This window comes from Trachemys scripta, chromosome 6, assembly GCF_013100865.1.
Source record: "Trachemys scripta elegans isolate TJP31775 chromosome 6, CAS_Tse_1.0, whole genome shotgun sequence".
Taxonomy (NCBI): Eukaryota; Metazoa; Chordata; order Testudines; family Emydidae; genus Trachemys; species Trachemys scripta.
In genome coordinates, this window is record NC_048303.1 from 83570626 (window position 1) to 83596902 (window position 26277).

General features: G+C 42.9%; 1 protein-coding gene across 1 annotated transcript; it reads left to right on the forward strand.

Annotated features, from left to right (window-relative positions):
* Positions 1-15616: 15616 nt before the first annotated feature.
* Positions 15617-25851, forward strand: LOC117879630 (cryptic protein-like). Its single transcript, XM_034774903.1, has 6 exons — positions 15617-15677; positions 17002-17088; positions 18392-18538; positions 22835-22949; positions 23052-23161; positions 25343-25851. Exons 1-6 carry the CDS (start codon positions 15617-15619, stop codon positions 25468-25470), a joined length of 648 nt encoding a protein of 215 aa, XP_034630794.1. The 3' UTR covers positions 25471-25851.
* Positions 25852-26277: the final 426 nt, after the last annotated feature.

Genomic DNA, 26277 nt, shown 5'->3' on the forward strand with positions numbered 1-26277 from the left:
AAGCACCAGTGTAAACAATGCCCCAGCTAATCCCCTCGTGGAGGTGGAGTACCTGCAGCGCTGGGAGAGCTCTCTCCTAGCGCTGGCGCGCAACCACACTTGCACTTCAAAGCGCTGGCGCAGGAGCGCTCCCGCAGCAGCGCTTTGGAGTTTCGAGTGTAGCCACGGCCTGTGTGTGTGTGTGTTCGCGAGAGAGAGAGAGAGAGATTGCTGTGTAGAGAGCCCAGAAAGGGAGGCGGGGGTTGATGTCCGAGTTTTCCCCTCCCCATGCCTCAGAACTGGTTGCTTCCTGCCACTGTGTGAACTTACAAGACAGCATTCTGACACACTGTCTGTCCCCCAAAACACATTGTCTCTCTCCCCCCCGTCCATACACACATACACTCCCTGTCACACACTCTCCCCCTGCCCCCACTTCAGTTGAAAAGCAGCTGGCAACGTAGTAGATGAGGGGCGGCGCAACCCATTAGGCAACCTAGGCGTCGCCTAGGGCACTACAATTTGGGGGTCGGCGACCGCGGCGGTATTTTGGCGGCGGGACTTTCGCTGCCTCTGTGGGGGGCCGCATTTCGGGGCGGGACCTTCTGCTGGTGGCGCTCCTGAGTAGGATGCCCAGGGAACAATGGGATTGGGAAACCTGCATCATGTGACGCTGTGCCTGCCCCATGAGGAACTGCAAACCCTTCCCAAAGCAGCCTGCGGCCAGTTGCAACGTGGGATAGCTACCACAATGCACTGCTGCCTTTGCCGTTGCAAGAACTGCTAATGTGGATGCGTTCCAGCATCACTAGGAGCACAATGTGGACATGCAACAGCGGTTTAATTCTAGCATTTTAATGAAAGTGGTATAACTTGTGGCACAGAAACTTGCCAGTGTAGACATACCCTTAATGAAGGGTATGTCCAGCTATTGCAGAGTGCCCTCAGACTTTCACAAGTGGAGTATGTCTTCACAGTGACATCCATTGGTGACACATACCATGCCCTGTGTGATTCCTTTGTGTCCTGCTAATTGTGTTTGTTTGGGGTTTTTCTTCTAATAGTGGCAGCACTACCTAAAGCAAAGAAAGAAAGACAGACTGAGCTCCATCCCAGTTCAAAGATAAGCAGGTCACTCATCATCATGAGTCTTACTAGATATTCTATACAGTGTTAAAGTATTGGAGTTATTTGTATTACAGTGGCACACAGAGACCTCAACCAAGATCAGGACCCTCTTTGTGCTGGTCACTATCCATACATTTAGTAAGAGACAGTCCCTGCTTCATAGAGATTACAATCTAAATAGGCAAGACAGAAAGAGCAGGAGGGAAAAACAGAGGCAAAAGAAGTGAAATGACTTGCCCAAGGTCAGTGGCACAGCTGTGTCAGCCAGTCCAAGTATCAAGCCCCAATCCAATTTCCTGGCCATTGGATCACATTGCCTCTGTTCATACAACAACCACCACTCTCTGATAATCCAGAGAAGACCTGAAGCTTGAGATTTGAAAAATAAAACCATTCAGGGCCCAGGACCACCCGAGACTGTGGGATCTAGTGAACATATCATCAGGAGTGAATTGGGAAGGGGATTCTTGGGAAGCAAAACTATGCGGGGAAAGGGGTAAAGAACAAGAAGACTCACTAGATCCAGGCCAGATGACTAAATTTAAAGAAGCAGGGTAGATAATTTTTAGAAGGGCAGTCAAAGATTTTGGAGGGACGGGTAATATCTGAAACTAACAGGGCTTGGATGTGGTTCATTTGAAGGACTAAGATTCAGAACTGGTGTTATTTTGAACTGGCCCATTCATCCCTACTTATTACACCTGTGTTCTCTGAAAGGCATCACCACTCTTGTGTTGGTCCACCTGTTGCACATACACATTAAGGGCCCCATTTTACAGAAGTTGGTCTGCAGGATAAAACCTTAAGTCTTTGGGACCAATTTTCAAACTTGGTTAACCATTTTGCATCAGAGTACTCCAATCATCCCTCAAGCATCTGTTTGAGCTCCTAAATGTATAATTGTGCACCCTAAGTTAACTACCGTATATACTCGATCATAAGCCAGTTCATTTATAAGCCGCCCCCCCCCCCCCAAGATGGATATGGAAAATGTTTATGACCCATTCATAAGCCGACCCTAAAATTCAGGGGTCAGCAAACTTTGGCTCCCGAGCCATCAGGATAAGCCGCTGGTGGGCCGACATGGTTTGTTTACCTCAAGCGTCCACAGGCATGGAGGTAAACCTAAGTAAACAAAGAGTCCCGGCACACCAGCTGCTTACCCTCACGGGCCGGGACAGCAACTGATGGGGAAATTTTGGTGGGGGAGAAGCTGGAGGTCAGGGGGGTAACCCCTGAGCCCACCACCTACATGACCCCACCCCTCCCCATCCCATCCCTATCCACCTTATCTGGGGAGGGGCAGGGGAGGATGTGTCTGGCCTGGCTGGAGCTGCTCCGGCAGGCTGGGCAGCGTGGCCGCAGCCTGCTCTGGCAGGCCAGACCGAGCGGTGCGGCCACAGCATGTTCCAGCAGGCTGGGCCAGGCAGCACGGCCGCAGCGTGCTCCAACGGGCCGGGCGGCACGGCCACAGCCTGCTCTGGGGGCAGGGCCAAGCGGCACAGCTGCAGCCTGCCAGACCCGGAGCTGCAGCTGCTTCGGAGGCTGGGGGGAGAGCAGCGTGGCCAGAAGCGGAGAGACTCTGGCCCCACCTCTTCCCTTCTGGCTGTGCTGCCTCTCCTTGCTCCCTCTGTTGGGGGGGAGGGGCTGTGTCCCACCTCTCCCTCTCTATACCCGTTCATAAGCTGACCCCCGTCTCTGGTGCTTCCTTTTTTACTAAAAAAATTCAGCTTATGAACGAGTATATATGGTACCGTTTCTTTTGGGGCATTTTATAATCAATGCAAGACCGCCGCTGAGTAGGGTGACCAGATGTCCCAATTTTATAGGGACAGGCCCGATTTTGGGGTCTTTTTCTTATTACACCCCACCCCCGTCCCAATTTTTCACACTGTCTGGTCACCCTACAGCTGAGAGTTACACAACACCCCAGTGAGCATTAAACAGCCCTTATTTTGCTCAAACCTTCTCACATCCTGCAAACAGCACTTGTTAGAACAATCCCAAAGATTCTTCTGGGCTGATGCAACAACTTCACATGGGGCCTGATCTGAAGCCCATTCAAGGCTATGGAAAGATGCCAATTGACTTCAATAGGCTCAGAATTAGGCCCATTGTACCTAAAGGGAAAGTCTCAATGCAGACAGCTGTGCTATGTGTAGCTTACAAATATTATAACTTGTTGTCTGTGTACAGCACTTTTACATGTCTAGAAGTTTGCTGTCTGCAGCTGCTGGCAGCCATTTTGAGCAGCAGATTTCTGTGCAGTCTGCCACGGAGAGGACACACACAGTGTGCTCTCACACAGAGATGTTACTTTTGTTCTCGCTTGACTTGCTGTTTCTCAATATAAAGTAAATGTCATCGTACAGTTTGCTCTTTGTTTATGAGTAAACATAACCACCCTTTCCACCACTGCTTATTACTGCAATCCAGCCAGTTTACCCCCAGGACTTTCCTCACAAACCCAATCTCTCCTAACCATTTGCTGACTTACTTGTGAAAACAATGTGCATGGCCTTGGCTCAGCCTGCCTAAAGAATGCCTACACCTTCCTGAGAAGTGTACTTTAATCCCCTTCTCCCTCCTGCTTGAAAACAGGGCTTTGCTTTATCCCATCATTCTTCTGTCCACGAGAGCTGAGTGAAGTAACCTTGGTGGCAGGAGTCACTGTTAGGTGAAGTTCACTCTGGGAGCTGAGTGCATTGTTTCTCTGACCCTCCTGACCCCTCACTGCCTAGGAAATGAAAGGCACAAATCCACAGAACAGTCTAATAATGACCTGTCAACATTCACTTTGGAAAATAAAGCTGTTTTTGAATTGTAGGAGTGGGGAGCACTTTAAGGAACTGAGTTCTACCATTTTAAAACTCAGACAGCATCTCAGAAATGGCAAACAGTAATCAAATGTTTAAAGAAAAATTCTTCTGATCCTGGGATGAGACCTTAATACCAAATTCCATCACAGAACAAATTTTTATGGACAAACTATAAAGCCCTTTGAAACTAGGGGTTTATAAGGGGAATGCTGATACAGATTTATCCATGGCCAGGGAAGAACAGCACTCCTATGATTACTGAATACAATCTATAATCTGCATGGCGCTCTGAGTCAAAAGGAAAATGAGAGGCTTTGCATAATGTTGAAAATCAATCAGGGCTTTGATGTCGCTCTAATCCTACACTATCTCATAGTTCATTTCATGTCCAAATAATGTGTCATGTCATTTAAGATTATTGTAATTAGAAGGAATGTATCAGAACCCAACAGGAGAAAGAATATGCTCTTTATTTGATTTGATTTACTTAAATTAAATACTGTTTTTTCAAAACATATAAGCGGCATCTACTGTTTTAGTTGGTGTTTTTAAAGGAAGAGGTGGTAGTCTATTAAAGGAAGTAGTCTATTCATAAAGAAAAGCAAACAGAAAGCAGCTTGTATAATCTCTGTACTGTTTGCAGGTTATTAATATGCAATGTATGCATTGAAAGTCAAATCCTGGGGCAGCCTACATGCCCACAGAATTAACTTCAAAGCCAAGGCTCAGCTGTGCAGGAAGCCAATAGCAGTGGAGATTCTGTGCTGTGGGGCCAGGCACCATGCTATGCAATTACAAATGACATCTCAGTTGATAGCCTGAGCTTCCACCACCACCAGAAGGAGCTATGTGGACAGGCATGCAGTGTGGTTGACCAATGGGGCCATGCAATACTTATTTAGATTTAAAATGAAGCCGTCTAGTCAATGCTCCAGGCACCCTAATGCATCATCAATAATACAATCCCAGCAGCATTAAAGTAATCATTTCAAAAGAAACTCAGCCAGCCAGAGGCCTACTGAAACTCCTTTTCCCCGCTTCATCTTTACCGGAAACTACAGATGTATGGGAATACTAAGATTCAGTAACACAAAAGCCCTATATACAGTGTAACAGGGAGCATTGGCTATTCTTCTCAATGGCCTGCATTGCAGCCTGTGGCCTTGGTGTGTGGACAGCTTGGCTGCTTGTAAACTAAGGATTCTCTTCCCTACCCCCTGATATTTTCCATGCCTTGCAGGACTCTTATTACACAGGGCTTTGCCCCACTCTTAGGTTTCACTCTGTGAAACTTCGCAGTTTCAGATTGCAGAGATCAGTGTTACAAGGCTTTTTCTTAATTTCAGTTCACACAGGTTCACAACCCGAGTCTTGGGTTCAAATGAACCCAACAGGACAAGTTTTCGAGTCTACCCAAGCTGTGCTCATACTAAGACCAGGAACAGATGTGATTATAAGCTACCTGTGTGCTCCCCTGATCTCAGGGTCAGCAGGAAGCCTAGCTACTCCAACCTTATGCCCAGCTGTCACAGCCTAAACAGGCAATTCTGGCAGTCAAAGATCAACCAGTGACAGGGGTGTCCCAGCAATGGCCCGTTTGCCAAATCTCCTACATCATCCCCTGTAGACCAGTGAGTGGGGTAGAGGGAAGATATAGAAGCTAGTACAATGGCTACAGAAGAATTGCCCTATTCAGACAGAATCCTCCCAAGCGGGGTTAAATTGGGTTTATAGCTGCTTTAAGCTGCCATAAAAGTGCCTAGCACCTAATTCATATAGGTTATTTAGGTCCCAAACTCCAAGCAAACATCAGCTATGACCACTCCACCTGGCATTCCCCACCCCTCAGCTGAATCAATCTAAAACCACCTACTTTAGCAAGCTCCTCTCCTTCTCGCCTCCCAGCCCTTGAAAAGCACAAATCAGCCCAAGCACAGTCAAAAGTTAGCCCAGGCCTTGCAAAAACATTTGAAGAAATTTAGGCCTTGTCTACACTGGCAAGTTTCTGCACAGTAAAGCAGTTTTCTGCACTGTAACTCCCGAGGTGTACACACTGCCAAGCCACTTAGTGCGCAGAAACTGTGCAGCTACAGCGCTGTAAAAAACCACCCCAACGAGAGGCGTAGAGCTTTCTGCGCCAGGCGTACAGAGCCATGGTGCCAGTGTAGACACCCTGATCGATTACAGCGCTGAGATTGGCCTCCAGGAGGTGTCCCACAATGCTTGTTCTTGCCTCTCTGGTCATCGGTTTGAACTCTACTGCCCTGACCTCAAGTGATTAACCATCATCCCCACCCCTTAAATTCCTTGAGAATTTTAAAAGTCCCCTTCCTGTTTGCTCGGTGATGCATGCAGTGGTCTCAGCGCATCTTTCCAGGTGGCCATGCCTGCTCCATGCACCAGGCGATCCCCGACTTGGGGCAATGCCGAGCTGCTGGACTTCATCAGCATTTGGGGAGAGGAGGCTGTACAGTCCCAGCTGCGCTCCAGCCGTAGAAATTATGATACCTACGGACAGATTTCACGATGCATGACAGAAAGGGGCCATGACCAGGACACATTGCAGCGCATGGTCAAAGTGAAGGAGCTGCGGAACACCTACCACAAGGCGCGGAAGGCAAACTGCAGCTCCAGTGCTGTGCCCACGAGCTGCCATTGAAAGATGATGCCGAATGTGGACAGAAGCACAGGGATTGCTGGGATGCAAAGCAATGCATCACGGGGCTTTGGAATAGGACACAGGATGCCCTGCGACCCCTTCCATCTTCCCACAGCGCTTAGAGGCAGAAGAAGAAGAGATGCTCTGTGGGATAGCTGCCCAGAGTGCACCACTCCAAATACCACTGCAAGTGCAGCAGTTTACCTTCAGCGCTCTCTGATCGGACCTGTAATTGTCGGCGCTGTAACTCTGCCAGTGTAGACAAACTCTTAGTGAGCTTGGCAACAGTTTTGGGTAGGTAACAAAACCAAATTGCACAGTTTTAATCACTATGCTTACTCAGGTAGTTCTTTTCCAGACACTGTTTTATGGGACAACAATATTATTAATAAGACTACTTTTTAGTCATGGGTATTTAGAGTGAAAGTCATGGACAGGTCATGGGCAATAAACAAAAATTCATGGCCGTGACCTGTCCTCGGCTTATACCTGTGACTAAATCTTGGGGGGGGACAGGACTGTGGATGAGGAGGGGGCACTGTGGCGGGTGCATCCAGGGTGAGGCGCACCTGGGGCCCACGGCACCAGCTGCCTGGGGCTGCAGGGCCAAGGACCGCTGCTGGGGCCGCCTGAACAGCGGCCGATGTGGCTGGCCCGGGGCCACCCGAGCCACAGCGACTGGCTGCAAAGCCTCTCCAGCAGTGGCTGGCTGCAGAGCCGCTCCAACAGTGGCCGGTGTGGCTGTCTCTAGGGCCATCTGAGCAGCTGGCACTGGAGCCAGCTGTGTGGACGGCCCTGGGGTCAGCCACACTGGCCACTGCAGAAGTCACGGAGGTCGTGGAAAGATACAGAATCTGTGACTTCCACGACCTCCATGACAGACACAGAGCCCTTGGGACAGTTCTATGCAAAGCAGCTAAATAAACCCACCATGATTTATACATTTAGAAGATATATGGTAACTTATACACATTGATCCAAACTAAATCTGCAAAGAAGACTCAATGTAGGCATCTGTTTGGGGGAACTGAGTGAAAATTTTCATTGTTTATTATCTTTTGCCAAGCCAGTTCACTCAGCCCAATTATTTTCATGCTAAATGGATTAAATCAGGAAGCAGTTATCACTGGGCAGAGGCTGTTTTATGCAGCCCACAACCATCGTCCTTTACAAATAGGTTATGGACATCACAAATTATTCTTATAATTAAGCTGACCTTGATCTCCTTTTTTATAACTTCATTAAACTCAAGCTCAAGGGAATGCAAATAAAAGTCTCCAGCTCCTCAGTACAAATGAGTTAAGACATACTTGGGTCCATCTGGGCCATACCTACGCTAGAAAATTTTACAGATATCACTTTTGCCAGCACACAGCTTCCACCATTGCAATGTCAGCCAGGAGAGCATTCAGAGTCACAAGTCAGGCTCAACATGGAACCAGAAAGCTCAGAGTGTGGCCAGACCAAGAAGTGATTTACAAAAAGAGTTAGTAAAATGTTTCCTGAATCTCACACAAAGGATTTGGCTTTGCACTCAAATGTGGAGGTGAAGGTTCTTATTTTATCCAGATTGTTTCTCCCGCAGCTACTTGGAACTGTTGAGTTTGCTACCACTAGACTAAAGGTTACTCTATTTGGTCAGACTCACATTTACAGAGGGGAGCAGTCACCCCACATCAGTCTCATTGAGGGGACTGGAGTTGCTTCTGTGCTACATTGGTTAGTCCTACAGCTAACTGGAAAATTGATTTATTTATTTTTTAACGTGGAAAATTTCAACTTCTCACCAAAGCCCCAACGCCCAACTTCAGTTTTTGGCCAGAAAATTGAACAGTTTTGAGGAAAGGAGACACTTGGGGTGGGATCGGGGGGAGAGTTAATTGAAAAGCCAATCTTCTATTGGAAAAAGTTTTGCTGGAAAATTTTCAACCAGTGCTAGTTAGAGCAGCTGACTCAAAATCACCTGATTGGCCCATAAACTTAGTCACAGACAGAGCGTACACCTGTTAGTAGAGGAGATGCATTACTGAATAATCAGCCCATTTTCCAATTTCAAGGTATGGGAAGAAATAAATGGTTGTCGCACAATGTTCACAGGCTAGCTGACCATCCGCTACATCTTTTAAATATTTATTTGCATTAATGGCCAAGATTTTCAGAAGTGACTAGTCATTCTGGATGCCTCCATTTTTGGGTGGCCAACTTGAAATAGCTTTAGAAGGGTACTGATAGTCAGAGGATGCTGAGGTGCTAAGTACTTTCTGTAAGTAAAGGACCTTTTAAGGAATCTCAAGTTGAGCACCCGACAAATGAATCACCCAGAATCACTATGAAAATCTTGATCGGTCTCTTTTTAAAAGGTAAATTTAGTGCTTATGAAGGCGTGGAATTGAGAGGCCTGAAAAATAAAGTTCTTTCTCCACAGAAAAGTTAAAGCATGGACAGCAGCCCTCCAAGTTTCCATACCACACTGTCGATATTCTTAAACCCTGAGTGACCAACCCATCGGCACAAAAGGGTACCTTCATTTCCACATCCATTTAGTCTTTAGCCTCTATTCTGAGGCTGGCAATAAGAATACCCTGGACCATCTTGGCTTCTGGCTTGGTGATGGGGACACCTGCCCACTAAGGAATGATACAAAAAAACCCAACCCAAAGATGATACAACACTTCAGTCACTGTCCCGTGACCTAAAACCAGAAGGTCCCCACAGCTCTTTGCCATTCATATGAGCCAGGATGCCTGCCAAAGCCCTATGCACCAGCTCCAATGACAATAACGTAAAACTTTTATGAAACCATGTCAGTCTCGGGTCACTGTCTTTTCAAAGATTCCACATTGTTTGATTTGATTTGAAGACTTATGTCAGACTAGCCAATAGCAAATTACTTCTTAGTCCAGCCCAGTCCAGTGCAGTCCTTACACAGCAAGCTGTAACAGGTAGAGGCAAAAAAGGAAATGTGTGTTGGAACAAGCCACCTCTAGCAACTCCTTAGTCACATGAGCAGTTCTCACTCACACAAGGGTTTCTATTGGCTTCAGTAGGACTCCTCATATGAGTTTGCAGGCTCAGATCTGTTCTTTGGAACGACTGAATATCAGGGTACGTCTATACTTACCCGCTGGTTCAGCGGCCAGCAATCAATCTTCTGGGATCGATTTATCGCATCTTGTCTAGACGCGATAAATCAATCCCGGAAGTGCTTACCATCGACGCCGGTAATCCTGCTCTGCGAGAGGAGTAGGCGGAGTCGACGGGGGAGCCTGCCTGCCGTGTGTGGACCCACGGTAAGTACTTTTAAGTTTGAACTAAGATACTTCGACTTCACCTACGTTATTCACGTAGCTGAAGTTACGTATCTTAGTTCGAACTGGGGGCTTAGTGTGAACCAGGCCTCAGACTTGCCGTTCAGATATATATCCTTCCTCTCAGCCCAAGATGAGACTAAAACTCAGCTCACTGAGTCTGGCTGTGGCCCTGTCTCAAAACCTGGTGAATGTCAGCCACAAGTACTGAATAAAGCAGACTTCCCAGAGATAACCGGGAGGGGCATGACTATTGTGACAAGAACTCTATCCATGTGGTATCAGTCCCTGGCTCCCACATGTGCTGCTGAGGCTCCCTCTGTTGCTTTGCTGCAACTGCCTCTGATACATCCAGATTGTTTTCCTGAGTGAGAGTTGAGCATTCATCCTGGCATCTCTTTGGAGAAAGTGGCACTTGCTTCAGTGACTTGTGGTACACTTCTCTAATGCAAAATACACCCAGTTAGGATGGAGGGGCCTACACTGTAATATTTTACATTGTTTGAACATGACTATGAAGAATCAAGTTAGCTGACATGATGTTGTGCATGATTTTTCAACCAACACAGACCGTTAGGGTTTAATCACAATTAGCTGACATGATATGGAACATGACTTGTCCTGTTCTATATACAAAGTTGTGGTCAGCATCATGTCAACTAACTCAATTTTTAACAACTGTGATCTGTGGGTAAAGTTTTATAGTGAAAGACTACAAAAAAAAAAGACTCAGTGACATAGGCGATAGATATAAGACTTAACGACTTTATATAATGCCTTCAATTCTTCTTTTCCTTCCTCCTTTTCCTTCCTCCCAAAAGTTTTGCAGTTCACCTTTAGAAACTAATTTTAATTAAAGAGGAAACTACAACTTTTAATTAATTAATGTAGTACTCCCCGTGATGGTGCAGTAATAAGGAAAGTAATATAATATAATGTTCTGACATAATCTGCCTCTTTAGGACACTCTAATCCTTTTTAATTGCTTTGTAAAGTGACTATGACTCATTGACTCACTTACTTTAAAAGGCAATTAGTAAAGTAGAACCCGACAGTGAATAACTGGAAGGTTCCTAATGCTACAGGCTAAATTATGCCACTCCCATTGTGAGTTTATTAGACTGGGGAGGGAGTACACACTGTCACAAAGACCAGGTACAATTTCTCTCCCCATATTGTGGAGTGGGCTAGTGATGGGTACAGCGTTGACTAGCCCCAGAGAGAGAGAGAGAGAGAGAGAGAGAGGTGCAGTTTAGCACATCCACCTCACCATCTGAGGACACCCACTACCTCTAGTCCAAGTAAACCCCTGCCAGTGTGCTGCTGCTCTTTCCCCAGGTCTTCTTCCAGGCCTTCTCACATGGCTTCAGCTGAGCCTTTTCTGTGCTTATTCCCTGATTCTCTCTCAACAAGGGATTGCCCAAGCCCTGGTCCCTATAGAATTTTACCCCCTTTTCCCTCTCCACCGGGTAGCACTGCTTCCCTCTTCCCAGCAGGCTTTGGTCCCAATTTATAGCGAGTTACCTGATCGCTGTACTACAAGTCCAATAACCTGGGAGGAAAACTCAGATGGGTGCTGAGCCTGATTTTCCTTTAAAGATCAAGCCCTCCATGTAACAAAACATTTCTGGGTGGCCACAAGCTTCCCCCCTTCTCTACACACTTGTACTGTATGTTGGGCTTGCTACTACTTTTAAAGGCATAGTGCCCTCCTCACTTCGCACTGTGCTCCATCAGCCCACAGTAGGCATTATACCTGTAAAAGATATGCCTCCAAGGCACCATTGCTAAGATGATGTGCCCTTCTCTCCTCCCCTCTGTTTCTGCAGAGGCATAATTGAGCCCTATCCCAGTGGTCTTTGGGCAATGTTTCCTGCTCAATTTCCCGAATTTCATTAGCAGGAAGTTCACTCGTTTTATTTTTTGTCTGGTCCGTACATGACCTCTCTGTAGCACAGTCAGCTTTTGAAAAACAAGACATTTATACCTTCCATTGAAACTTGACTAGGATATTTATTATTCTAATCAATTATTAGTAAATATTCAATTAATTTTTGTTTGCATCGGCTCTCCCACAGAAAGTGAATGGGGTTTACCAGCTTTTCGAAAAGGTAACTTTAAGAGGCCTAAACAGCTTATGAGCATCTCTTTCCTTCAGAACTTAATTCTGTATAAGAAACAATTTAAATGAGCTAGATTTTTATAAGGGGGGGGAGGGTTGCACACAGAGGCTTGCTATGTGAAAGGGGTCACCAGTACAAAAGTTTTTTGAACCACTGATTTATACAACTTATTTGCCAGCTACTGTTAATTTATAGATTTCTCTAATGATGCACATCACTTCACATACATTAATGACACTTCACAATACCACTGTGAGGCAAGCAAGCATTTTTATCCCAGTTTTACAGATGGGAAACTGAGGTACAGAAAAGTGAAGTAACTTGTCCAATGTCAAAGTGGAAATCTGTATCAGAGCCAAGGACAGAACCCAAATTTCCTAAAATTCAGTCATAAGATCATCCTTCAATAGTTTGATCTTTTTGTGTTCTGTAAGCAGGGGTATGTCTTATGATTCTCTAATCACCAGTTGACATATTCAGAACATGTTCCACTTAAACTTCCTTTATACACTATGCTTTCATGCAAATAACTGGGTACAGCATGCAAAGTTTATGATTATAATGCAGCTATTAGAGTTTACATTTACATTGCTATTAGGCTGCTATTCCATAGCAATACACTGAATTGATAGTGTCCTTGGTAATAAATCCACACTAAAAAGGAGGGGAAAGATTAAATACTTTCTTAAGCAGTAAAACTCATTTAAAAAGCAAGTGCATTAAGGGAATCTATTAATTCGTACTGATGGAGCTGAAATAATAATGAATTAGTTAACTATTGTGATGTAATTCTCTTGAGATTTAATCTATGCCTCTGAGAAACCACACTGGTTTCATACAACCAAGGAAATGGCAACATGATAATAGACCCCAACAATAGCAAAGTCAAGGGTTCCTGGTGCTAATTGTCTTGCTAGTCCCAGGCACACCTTAGAGCTATTAGCTTTTAACGAGCTGCTAAATTGTACTGAACCCCTCCAGAAATGTCAGCTTTCACCATGTTGCTGCATTTAAAATCAAATGTAACATAATTCAGAAGAGAAAACAAGGAGATGCATTTTTCATTCTAACATCATCAGCAGCATCTCCAACAAATCCATCAGTGAAGTTTTTCAATTTTATTTTTATTAAGCTTTATAATAAATGTAGATTTCTGAAAACAATGTCTGATCAATTGGTCAAAAATGAATAACCTTCAGACACTGATCTAAGCAAACTTAAGCTACAAACAAAAGAAGAGAAAATACAAAAAAAAAGTTTCATCTATGTAATAAATATCTGGAACAGTCAAAGTTTATTCATTAGCTAACCACAACCACTTCACATTAACCATTCCATTAGCAATATGTTGTTGAGGGCTTGTGATGGTCACTGCATAATTATTTTGCATCTTCAAGAGTAGGAGATTCAGGGCTTGTCTACATGGGGAAATAGCCCAGAATAAGCTATTGCAGAATTCCGCCACTAGCTTCCCATGTGGATGCTCTTATTCTGCATCCAAAATGCCTTTTGTGTGGTTTAGTTTAATCTACTTCTAAAATGCATTAAGTTAAACCACAAAAAAAGGGGACTCAAGCCGGGTTACACTAGAAAATTAGGTCGGTTTAACTATGTCAGTCAGGGGTGTGGAAAATCCATACCCCTGAGCTGAATAGTTAAACCAACCTAAAGTCCAGTGCTAGGTCAACTGAAGAATTCTTTGTTCAACCTAGCTACGCCTTTCAGGAAGGTGGATTTACCTACGCCAAAGGGAGAATCCGTCCTATCAGCGTGGTAGTGTCTACACTGAAGCGCTACAGCAGTGCAGCTGCAATGGGGAAGCTGTGCCACTGTAGCTTTTTAAGTGTAGACAAGCCTCAGACCTTCTCTAACATTAGAAAGTTGTACCATCAAGGAGTTATTTCAGTATAAATGTGTTTTATACTGGTACAGCTTATTTCAGTACAGGAAGGGAAACAAGCTATTCTAATATAAAATAGCTTAATACTGATCTAATTGTGCCTATATTAGGGCTTGTACTGGTATAATTACTTCAGTAAAAATCACCCCCTCATTGACATAGTTATCCTGCTTTTCAGAATTTTCCTCTTCCAGAGGAAGAAAAGTAAAACCAAAGACAGCTTGTGGTAATTACCGCTCCTCTAACACTTTAACAAGAGATAGGACTGTTAGGCCTAGCGTCTCGGATGAATTCACACTCAAATAATTGCATTCTGCCTATCTAAAATTCTCCCTGGACATTCAGATACATTCTTCACTTTCTTTACTCCTTTGCTATTCTTCACTTTCTGTTCTGAGCTATGGTGCATGTTTGCTATGTACTTACACCCCGGAAGTGGCTAAGATCCCAGTGCTGCAAAAACTGAGTTCTGGTCTACAAAGTACTCCTGTTCTTCTTTTTGCGGATACAGACTAACACGGCTGTTACTCTGAAACTTAAAACTTAGGCCAACATAGCTTTGGTGCTCAGAGGTGTGAAAAATCTACACTCCTGAGCACCATAATTATGCTGACCTAACCCTTGGTGGAGATGCAGCTAATTCAATGGAAGAATGCTTCTGTCAACTAAGCTACCATTGCTTGGGGAGACAGAGTTTCTACAAAGAGGGAAAAAAACTTTCCTATGCGTACACCATGAGATTGCAGCGGCATAGCTATGGTGCAGTAGCTATGCCCTGACACTGTAGTGCCCGTAACATAGACATGGCCTCATGAACATGCTTAACTTTATACGCACTGTTGAACCCCTCTGTATGAAAAGTTAAGCATGTGCTTAAGTCTTTGCAGGAGCCTGTTCACCTTATCTGTGATGATTAATCCCATTGAAATGAATGGAACCACTCACATAAGTGGCCCATAGTTTGAGATCTATAAATATCAGGTACTAATTATTGTTTACCATCATTATCCTGAGTCAAAGTTCATGGAAACAAATATTACTTCAATTTGCAAGTCTTTGACTCTCCTTAGGCTGTAAACTTCTTTTTTTTAAATGCAGAAAGCTAATGAAGATCATTGTTTATAGGCCACTTGTATAGGTGTGAGAGAGCAGAATCATGGTGAGAGAGAGGATCAATTGGGAGTCAATTAGGGAGGGAATCATTACAAGAAAAATGAATTGCTTTGTGAGATTAGTGAGTACTGTAAATTTCTCCTTCCTTATTATACCTTTACATAGGTTCTCTTTCACCAATGAACTCTGAAGGCAAAAACAAACTGGACAAGACTATCACACCAGCTCCTGTTTTTAACAGAAATTCAATAGCCCCGTTATATTAACTAACTTACTTGAAATGGAAACTTCAGAATGTTTGGTTTATTTCTGAGGCACAGTTGCAGAGTTTCTACTTCTTGCAATTTTACTGCACACCTCATGGTGTTTGTGATTTTTGTTAAAGCCTACGCTCCTGGATAACATGAGAATTTTAGCCTTCATTTAATACAAATTAAGTTTCTAACCTTTGTTGTTGCAGAGAAAAGTTGGAAAATATGAACCTTGAAAGCTCAAACACCAGAAAGCAAAAAAGAGTTCCAAATTTATTACTGTTTAAAATCATATAATTTTTAAAGCAACAACAATATTGGGGTCTGAATTCATGAATGATAAATGCTTCGGTTGGCAATACTGCAGCTGAAATAACAGGAAACCACTTCAAGATAGGTATACACCCAATAAGTGCAACAGGCCTCTACTAATATAGAGCATGGAGGGTCTTCTGCAAACACGCTTGCACTCATTTAGTCAAACTGGTGCAAATCCCTGTGTGGAATTATTTCAGTTTCATTCAAACCTATTCCTTAAACTAAACCAAAATAAAGCATGGTTTAAACAGAAACAAGTGTGTCTACATGGCCTTTTGCACAAGTGTAACTAAATCTGTTTAAAATCACATCTTAAGTTAAACCCATGACACTCTACATGTAGACAAGCACTTATTTAGGGATATGCACATTTTATAATCTAATAAATAATACATTATTATTGTGTCACTAAGATCTGTCCCTTACCTGTCAAGGTCCTTATCGGACTGCACAGTTAAATAATAAATTGCCAACCATTAAAATATTGTATATAATATTTAAAAGGCCCCAAACAAGGTAGCATATTACACAAAAACTAACATATAAAAACTCCAAATATGGTCCCTTTGCTGTTTTCGGACTCATTTTAATTTTTTCTGGGCTCTATATCTTGATCAAAAGACTCCAAATTTGCACCCTATCATCCTGCATCCTGATGATGCACAGAAATTTTCAAGACAATCTGAGTGTGCATGTGGATATTAGAGCACTTTGAAAATTAGCTTTTAACTGAAAGCTCGGTTCAACCTTAACTATGGTGCCCCAAGGCCACCCCATAATGGGGCCTGTATAACATCACCCCTCTGGCCTCTTGGTAAATTGCTGAGTTAATGAGAAGAGGTCAAGTGAGGAGGTGGGAGGAGAGAGTAGGAAGGTGCTAATTGTAAGTGACCTCCTGCAGGGAGCCAGGGAATACATACAGTGTCAACTCAGTGTTAAAGCTCAGGGGGATAAGCATTACCCTGTGAGCTGAGGTGTGCAGGGAGTAGCTTTAGTCTGCCTTCTGTCAGAAAGAGTTCTTCATTGTGTGGACTGTGGTGTGAAAAATACATCAGAGGGATTTCAGGTGTAAGGAAAGGAAAGAAATACAGACTGACCTGAGGAAAAATGCTGCTTATTAGGTAAGCTAATGCTACTTTATATACATAGTCAGTCTGGAAAATGCCTGTGTTCATTCATTCTAGTGCAGTGTATTGATATTTTATAAAATCTTATATTTAAGATCCTTAACTTCAATTTTATCTTTCTCTATAGCTATCATTTTCTTTTGTACTCATCAATGTAGTAGTAAGTAGGTGTTGATTTCCCTTCCTCAAACCCTATATTGCTCCAGGATTGTTGAGCATAATAAATGCTAGGTTTATTGCTCCTTTGATGGTATAATTTAACTTCTTTTTAGTGAGATCAGCATTCCCTTATATGTATCATTTTGTGTTTTAGGTGTCTTTTAAGCTTGGCACTATCTTTACAAGTAATCCAATTTGGAAATGGTAAGAGAACTCCTTCTCTCCCCCCTCCAACCCCGGTTTTGCTTTTGCTGGTTTTCTTAACAAAAAAATGTATTTTTCTGTGCACTTTGAATACTTTTACTTGCAAATAGCTAGCATACAAAACAAATACTGCTTTTACCCTCACCCTGCAAACACCTACATATGTGAATAATCCTAAATGCTTCTATTCATGTGAGTAACATTAAGCATGTACAAAAAGAAGAACAGGAGTACTTGTGGCACCTTAGAGACTAACAAATTTATTAGAGCATAAGCATATGCATATATGCATCCGAAGAAGTGGGCTGTAGTCCACGAAAGCTTATGCTCTAATAAATTTGTTAGTCTCTAAGGTGCCACAAGTACTCCTGTTCTTCTTTTTGCGGATACAGACTAACATGGCTGCTACTCTGAAACCTGTAATTAAGCATGTACCAGATTGTTTGCAGGATTGGGGTCTTCCATTAACACTGCACCCTGAATCAGTTGTCAGTTCCACTCTAAACACAACTGAGGACAGAATTGGTGTCTCAGGATATCGGTGTTTTGGGGCAACTTTTAACTATGTGTGTACAGTGGCTAGCACAGTAGGCCTGGATCCCTAGTTAGGAGCTGCTTGATACTATTGTAATACTACTAAGCTTCAGCAAGATATTTCAGAACATTTCAAAAAACCTTTTTACCTGTCCCACCTCTCACTGAGAGCAGGCAATGAGAATTAGATCAAGCCCTGAAGCAGAAACAATTCCGTCCGGGGGGAATTGCCAAAAAGCCGAACATGTCCGGGAAAATGCCGGCCGGGCACTTCCCCTCCCGCGGCTGCTCTGCTCCTCCCCTGACTCTTCGGCTCTGTTTAAGAGCCGAGCTGCCCAAGCGCTATGGGCTTCAGGCAGCCCCCTTGCCTTCGGACCCCAGCCGGGCACTTCCCCTCCCGGGCTCCGGCGGCGCAGGGTCCGGAGGCAAGGGGGCTGCCCGAAGCCGGTAGTGCTCAGGCAGCTCGGCTCTTAAACAGAGCCAAAGAGTCAGGGGAGGAGCAGAGCCTCCGGCTGCGGCGGCTCTGCTCCTCCCCAACTCTTCGGCTAGATATGGTAATCCTAGAAAAACAAACAGACAAAGGTACATAAAATACTGACCAGCTTCCATACCATGATGGGATAATATCTTCATCACCACTTCAAACTTGCATGGGAACTTTATTTGAACACCATCTATTGCAGCTATCAAAGCTAAATCTACAGTTTAGCCATCACTGAGAGTTTGACCTAAATTTTTGTTGTTGTTTTTTTAATATATATATTTAAAGGCTGTGAGGGGGAGAACCGTGATGATAACCCAGACCAGAAAAATCCAAACACTTCCTTAACCACCTTTAATGATATAAATAATCTCAATTCTGAGAGGAGAAGGAGGAACCCCTCTGAAGTCTTACCTTTCATTGGGCTTACAGATGGTAAGTTAATCATTGTATTGAGAGGCAACAGGTTTTTCATGTCCAATGCGAACTAGCTTCTCAAGGAGAAACCCATTCACGCAGGCACCATTGCATAATAACCTGACTTTGTTATATTAAAAAAATCAAGGGCTACACTTCTGTGCCCACCTGTTGGATGCACACAACTCTGTATTTGCATACACAGTGATATTTGAATGAATAACCTGTGTCATTGTATATAGAAATATATACTTAATAGAAATTGAATCTAAATTCTGCAGGAAGATATGGATTCTACAGTAAATTCCATGGATTATGTTGTGCATTCATCCCATATGCACTCAAGATACACCTTTTGAAATGCATGTTTTTGCACACATAAGGAGTGTATATACATATTTTTGCAGATGGACCTTGCTGCATGTGGCCACATTTAAAAATTGGCTCTAAAATCTTATGCAGTTACACGGAATAAATGAATAGCAGACAAGTGCCCAGAAAGTGGGAAACACTCAAAATTCTGGTTTATGATCTGATTAAATGCTGTCTTGAAAACTGAAAATTGTACAACAGATTAGAGTTCTTTAAAAAGTAGAGCTACTCACAGGTGAAAATTAAATATAAACCATGTGGCCAACTCTATGCCTTAGAAATGAGAAGGCAAATAAAAGTAACCTTTTTTTTTTTAAATCTTCTAATTTGTATGCCACTCATGATGGTTTTTGGTGTGACACTTCTGATTTTTAAATACTCAGACTTGGCAATACAGTATAAATCTGACCTCAATCTGTAACTTGTCAAAGTGTTGTATGGCATTTAGCCACCCAAAATCCCATCAAAATATCCTGTGACACTTGGAAAATGTAGCCCTATGGATAATCAAGAAATGCTGTTAGTCCATTTCAGCACTAATGCTGTAACTGATGGAAAGGGTTAAAGGTGATATGTCATACACCTCATTCTGACTTTTGCTGGTTGCAAACAGACGAAGGGGAAGTTGAGAAAGTTGGCTCAAATCATCTCTTTTGATGGGAGCATGCCATTAGGGTTTTGTTGCCACTTAAATACTGATTGGTACATGATCAAAAAAAATATTCTTTTCTATGCTCACAGTTATATTATTTGCATCCTAGAGGTGGGGGGAAGGGGAGAAGAGTCAAGCTTCACTGTATACATGATCCAAATTGAACTATTTTTTTACAATAACTAAAGAAATCTTAATTGAAGAACTGCAGGCTCCAGTGATGTCCAGACCTTTGTCCTCAATTGCATTACTTAGGCTATGTCTACACTGCACAACTTATAGTGGCACAGCCATGCCGCTAAAGCCTTGCTGCTGTAAGGCATGCAGTGCAGCCGCTCTCCGTCGCTGGAAGAGAGCTCTCCTGCCGACAAAATAAAACTACCCTCGAGGATGGGTGGTAGCTCTGGCCTTGGCTACACTGGCGCTGTACAGTGCTGCAACTTGCTGCGCTCAGGGGTGTGAAAACGCACCCCCCCCCCCCCCGAGTGCAGCGCTGTAAAGCGCCAGTGTAATCAGCACCTGCAGTGCCGCATGCTCGCTCGCAGTGCTGCAAGCTATTCCCCTCGGAGAGGTGGAGCTCTCGCAGCGCTGGTGGCACGACTACACTCGTACTTCACGGCGCTGCCACGGCAGCACTGTTAATCCTCAAGTGTAGCCAAGGCCTTTGTCACCAGGAGAGCATCTCCCACTGACAAATCACTGGTGCTTTTTGTCATTAAAACTTTTGCCCTTCGGGTTGGGGGTGGGAGGTAATTTTTCACACCCCTGAGTGACAAAAGTTTTAACAACATAAGTGCAGTGTAGACGTAGCCTCAGTAGCACAGTATATAGTCTAGTCAGGCACTGTAGCTAATTTTTTTTTTTAAAGGGGCTGCATAACAGTGTAACTTAGCATGCATATGCAATTATAAATTCCAATATAAAGAATCATTTTGCATACTTCTGGGCATGAACTACGGGGCTGAGAAGGAATCTCTCTAATGTACAGTACAGCTCTTCAAAACTGCTTAGGTGCACTACGGAAGCAGGCAAGACTTTGTTCTCTGAAACATCAGCAATTCTCATTACCAGACAGAGGATACCACACTAGGTGGATCAGTAATCTGATCTGCCTTGCAAAATCTCGTGTTTCCAGGTTAAAAATAGAGAAGCTTGAACTGTATGATATAACTCTTAATTGATTTGTTCTGTGTTTGTACAAGGCCTAGCACAACGGGGTCCTGGTCCGTGACTGGGGCTCTGAGCCATTACACTAATACAAATAATGAATAATTTAAGAATGCTGCACATGATGTAGCTTATTAGCAGGAACAGGCTACAATGTATGCACAAGAGTCAGTCATAAAAATCACATCACACAGTTAGAACTGCTCCATGAAAAGAGATATGCCCCTCTGCATGGGGCCATGCTTGAAGTGTACAAATCTGAGAAGTGAGAAGAATTCAGAAATAAGTGCTTCTCTGGCATATGAGAGCCATTGCCACTCATATTAAATCTTCTTATGAATTCTGTTCTTCCCAGAAACGTTTGCTTTGGTTTGATTGTTATTAAGGCAACTAAAAAAAGACCCCCACACGCTATCTAAATAAGAAAATACTCTTCATTATGTAAATATCGAGGGAGCTGTGTTGAAAGCTATTGCCATGATTCAGAGAGCACGTTCTTGTAATTATTCTTATACTTCCCCGCCTCTTTAATGGAAAACATACTATAAAGAACTCTTCAGAGGTCAGGCTTGATGCATATTAGTGGGTGATGCTTGTGCTATACCCTGTTCTGTAGATAAATGGGATTTAGTCTCCATTGTTTTAACCCAGCATATTTCAGAAGCCCTTATATAATCTCTGTACTAACACACATTTTAGATCTTAAAACCTGTGTAATATCTTCCTATCTCTGTTATTTCATTTTGGAATCCAGTCCTATCTGATCTACACTTCTGAACTTTTTTTCCATGAAAGATTTCTAGCATTCTGCTGTAATTTGGCACAGTCCATATTCTCTCTGTCAACCAAACTCTTTTATATTCTCAATAATTCACATGTAAATATCTTACCAACAGATGCAAATGTTTTGAAACACTTCCGAAGAAGTGAGGTTTTTACCCACGAAAGCTTATGCCCAAATAAATCTGTTAGTCTTTAAGGTGCCACCAGACTCCTTGTTGTTCCTCTATTTTAAGCAAGTTAAGTGTTTGTGAAAGGTACTAGATTGACACCTCTGGAGACTGAAGTCCTCTACTAGCCACAAAGCAGGCAAAACTGGGCTCTAAAAGGTACCACGTCTGTGAAGAGACACCCCCAAAATTTTTCATATGATAGGTACAATGCAAGGTACCTCTGGGGGTTCCAGGCCGAAGTTTCTTCTTCAACAAGACTCCCATCCAGAACAAGGAAAGAAAACAAAGTCACCCATCAAGACCCATCACTGGGCCCTAAGTAAAATCCCCTCATGTCCACTTTCCACCCATGGCTCCCTGCTGTACCTCTCCCAGACAGCTCCCCAACACAGGCACTCACTACAGCTCCCTGAGCAGGTCTTGGGGCTGTTGCTGAGTGAATCCTGTGGGTGGGGCAAGGCTCCAGCAGGTGGGAGGGGTTGCCGTGCCACAGGAGCTAGACCCACAGCAATGACGAGGAGTAGCACTAGTCACCGTATTGCCCATTCAGGTTTGGCACCCACTGCCCTCTGTCATCACAGGGAAGTAGTGGGATCAGACTTGAGTGACATTGAGACCTGGTGCATGGAAGTCACAGCGATGCTCATGTTTGGCCCCATGGCCCTTTTGTCATAACCTGAGCAGCAGTGCTGCAACCCCCATGTGCCAGGTCGCAATTCTATTGGTTTTGGCTCTGGTGCTCCCCCATCATGACTGAGGGTTGTGGGGCCAAATTTTAAAGAATAATGGGGCAGCCAGTACTGTTCCTCCTCACCACTGCTGTGGGGCTGGCTCTGCCCCTGACAATGGTACACACCAGGCATACTGCTCATATGGCTGCGGGGATTCAGGGCCTCTGTGAATGTGAGGATAATCAAACCTTGATTTAGGAAGAAATTAACTTCAATCTTTGCTCTATTTGAAAAGACTAACAAGTTCAACCAACTGTAGTGGGTTCTTCCCGCTGGACAGGTTTCTTCTACAAAGAACTGGAACCTAAAACCCATCAGATGGTAACTCTTTACCAGACAGATTCCTAGTGGTGACCTAGCTGTGCATGGCAAGTCTCTCTGTTTGACAGTCTAGTTCCTTGGATAACTTCCTTTCTGCTCTCTCTACTTTTGACTCAAGCCAGAAAACTGAACAGAAGCTGCTGTCAGAATGGAGGGACCTGTTTCCTGGGGAGTTTTTGCATATGTCCAAAACACTTTACTGGCAGACACTGTGAACGTGATAAACGGATCAGGTAAGCAACAAACAGGGATTATCTCCCAGTGAAGGAGAAAGAGGAAACTCAATTTTCAGTCACAGCACTCCTGTTTATGGAATCTTTTTTCTCCTCCTGCAGTAGCTGTGGTGCCATTGGCCATGGAGAGTGGACCCAGGAAGGATGTTTATTCTGCCAATGTGTTTATGGGATTCTGCACTGTTTCCCTCAAAACCAGGAAGATGGTTGTGGTAAGAAGCATCATTATTCCTTTCTAAAGCATAATTCATGTGCAGTTATCATGTGACACATAATTCTTGTGTCACATCTCTAGTGCATATTTTTACTATTCACAGCTCACCTCTGTCATATTCAGTAATCAGCTATGAAGGGAGTAAACACTTGGGCAGTGTCAGGATTATTCAGAATCGTTCAAGAAGCAGCCCCAGGTTTCTCTCAAGACAGGAGGTCTGACTCAATGAAAGGAAGTCTCTTGAGTTCTGACAAATACCAATACTGGGAATAAAATGAAAGAAATGAGGATTCCAGATGTACAGTATAAGGGGAAACTTAACACTTTGCCTGGACCAAACTTAAACTTGGGGTCCAGCTGAGGTGGCATTCATGGTCAATAGGGATGAGTGTTGGACTATATTAGAATGAGTTTGCTCTCAATCCAGAGGCCAAAGATTACACTGGCATCCCTACATTAGCCTTCTTGACAGAAAATTTCCCACCAGTGCCAACAACACTGCACCCCCACCAGTCATGGGAGTGCTAGGCCACGTTTACATTATGGGTGCTACAGAGGCACAGCTACAACTGTAGCGTAGGCGATTCTACAGTGACCGAAGGGTTTTACCCACATAGATGGAAAATCCACTTCCCTAAGCAGTGGATAAGAAGTTGACAGAAGAATTCTTCCATTGACCTAGCCATGGAGGTTAGGTCACTTTAATTATGGGACTCAGTGTTGTGAATTTTTCACGCCCCCCTGAGCACCATAACTACGTCGACCTAGACCAGGCCCTACTGTATCCTGCCCACTGGCAGTGTAATCATTCTGTCATCTAATCCTGCGCAAATTAGATCTAGTTGACACTGTGATTAACACATTGACAGTTGCTGGGGTCTTGTTTACGTTGGAGTTCTCACTGTTGCTATCATCAGTGGAAACCCACCAGTGGTAGCAATGATGGGAAATTTTACAAAGATAAGCGTAGGGACTTGCCTTCACTAGAGGTGACCCCTCTAGCTCAGTGTGGAGGCACGCTGTCAGGATATTATGGGAAAGTCTGTACAATCTCTGACCACAATGGACTTGAACAGTGGATAAATAAGAGATTTTGTATGTCAGCACCTTTCAACAGCGCTAAGTTCATGTTAATATTTTTGGTTTTTAAAGATTTGGATAAGTATCTAGAGTGTGGGGTGAAATACTAAACCTCTCGGAGAAAGTTAATGGAGTGAGAGTGATGTTCAAGAATTCCTCAATTCCCCTATAGTCAGAGGTTAATATTTTTTAATTTAACAGATCTCTCTGAATTGAGGGGGAGTTACAGGGTATACTTCTTTTCAGATTATATATAAATAATTGTGACCTATATTTTATATGCATTATGTATACAAAGTGTGTGTGTGTATATATATTATAAAATACTATATTATGTGTAATATAGATATATCTATATATATATATCTCACACACACAGTGAAAATCTTTATGTAGTACATAATGTAACAGAAAATTGTTCCTTCCAGATTCCCTTTAATTTAAACAGAGATCTGCTAAATTATAATGTATCTGTGTTTGTGTGGAACAAAAGAGAAGATCTCTCTTCATTAAATGTTTACCATTTTAAGCCCCTAAGAAGTTAGAATCAAGGTAAACACACCGGGACAGCATTCTGATTAGCAAAATCCAATTAACCTGGAAAGACCATTAAGTGAATTAACAAATTTGATAATCTCTTTAGAAGGAATTTTTCCATTCAAGTTCCCTGGAGGCTTTTATTTACAAAGGAAAAACCTGAAAGCTTTTAGTACTCTGACATTTTTCTTTCACATTAAAACCAGTTTCTGGGTCTCTAGGGGGAACATTACCTCCATCTACTTACTCCATATGCACTTGGAAAGAAAATATGGCAGTACTTAAAAGCAACATTCTGGCAAATATCTGGGATTTACATATGAATACTTGGAGGTTTTCTCTCCTGAGTGCCATCAAATCTCATCAGTCATTTCTTAAATGTTCTCTGAGTGCTGCCATTCACAACTCTTTCAAAACTGTAAACACTCCCTTGAAAGAGACTCCATAGCTGGGTGCTCAGCTGAAGCCTGAAAGGAAGTACTTTGGAGCAATGAAGTACATGCAAATCATACCTTTTTCTGTTTAATTTAAAGGAATTTAAATTCAGGCTTTGTTCCTTCAGGTCCTACAAAGAAAAACATGCCTGCTTGGATTCATCTTGGAATGAGTTCTGAAGGACCAAAACTTCAACAGACAACAAACATCCTTATAGTTTCATTACTGTTTCCTCTGCTTTGTCAGCTCCTCTAATGAGTAACAAAGATAAGAAGCAAGAAAGGTAGTTACTTTAACAATGAGAAAGTAACATGAATATGAAGTCTTTTGTTTTATCTTTAATTGTATAATGGCAAACAGCAGGAACTGATTATCTGCACTTGATATTAGTGTTTCCTGGATGCCAACTGACTGCTTTATTAGGTGGGTGGTTAGAAAAAGAACAAAATTTTTATTTTATCCTACAACAAATCCATCTATTCCTGTGCATTAAAACAGGGGCTATAAGTATGTCTCTTCTCCACCTATTTTGAAGTGGCCCTATTAATTGCTTTCAAATATTGGCTTCTATGATGTTTAATATTGAAAGATCAGTTCTTCCAGTGGAAGATGATATATTTACACCTACTTAGGCTAAAACAGCCATAATTGTATGGTAAATATGATTTTGCTTTAAATATCTAATTTTAATAATTTATTGTTATCTCTTTTGGCTATTTCAACTGTTGAAAAGACAGAAAACTAAAAGTCATTAATTAATGGTTTTCTTGTCAATCTGGGTTGATTTGTTTTCCCACTAATTAAATTAAAACTTTGAAAGAGCCATTCTAAAGAGACTGAGTCATTTGGATTACAATAGTTACATACTTAAAGATATTGTAAAAGTTATCATTTCAACCACTATCCCTACCCGCAAATAAACTTTATTTTAAAACATTTAGACCAAACACTTACTTTTTCAGAGGGTACAATTTTTCAAAAGGCCTTTGTTGATTTGACTGAATTACTTTGGAAAATGTGTTTCCTGAAAGTGGATTATGTTCAAAAGACGTTTCCTAAACA

Excerpts from the sequence above, each read along its gene's own strand:
- LOC117879630 (XM_034774903.1), top strand. The coding sequence starts at position 15,617 with ATGATAAATGCTTCGGTTGGCAATACTGCAGCTGAAATAACAGGAAAC. Across the intron at positions 15,678-17,001 it reads AGGAAACCACTTCAAGATAG|ATCAGCATTCCCTTATATGT; the intron begins GTATACACCCAA and ends CTTTTTAGTGAG. Across the intron at positions 18,539-22,834 it reads TTTCATTGGGCTTACAGATG|CCAGAAAACTGAACAGAAGC; the intron begins GTAAGTTAATCA and ends TTTTGACTCAAG.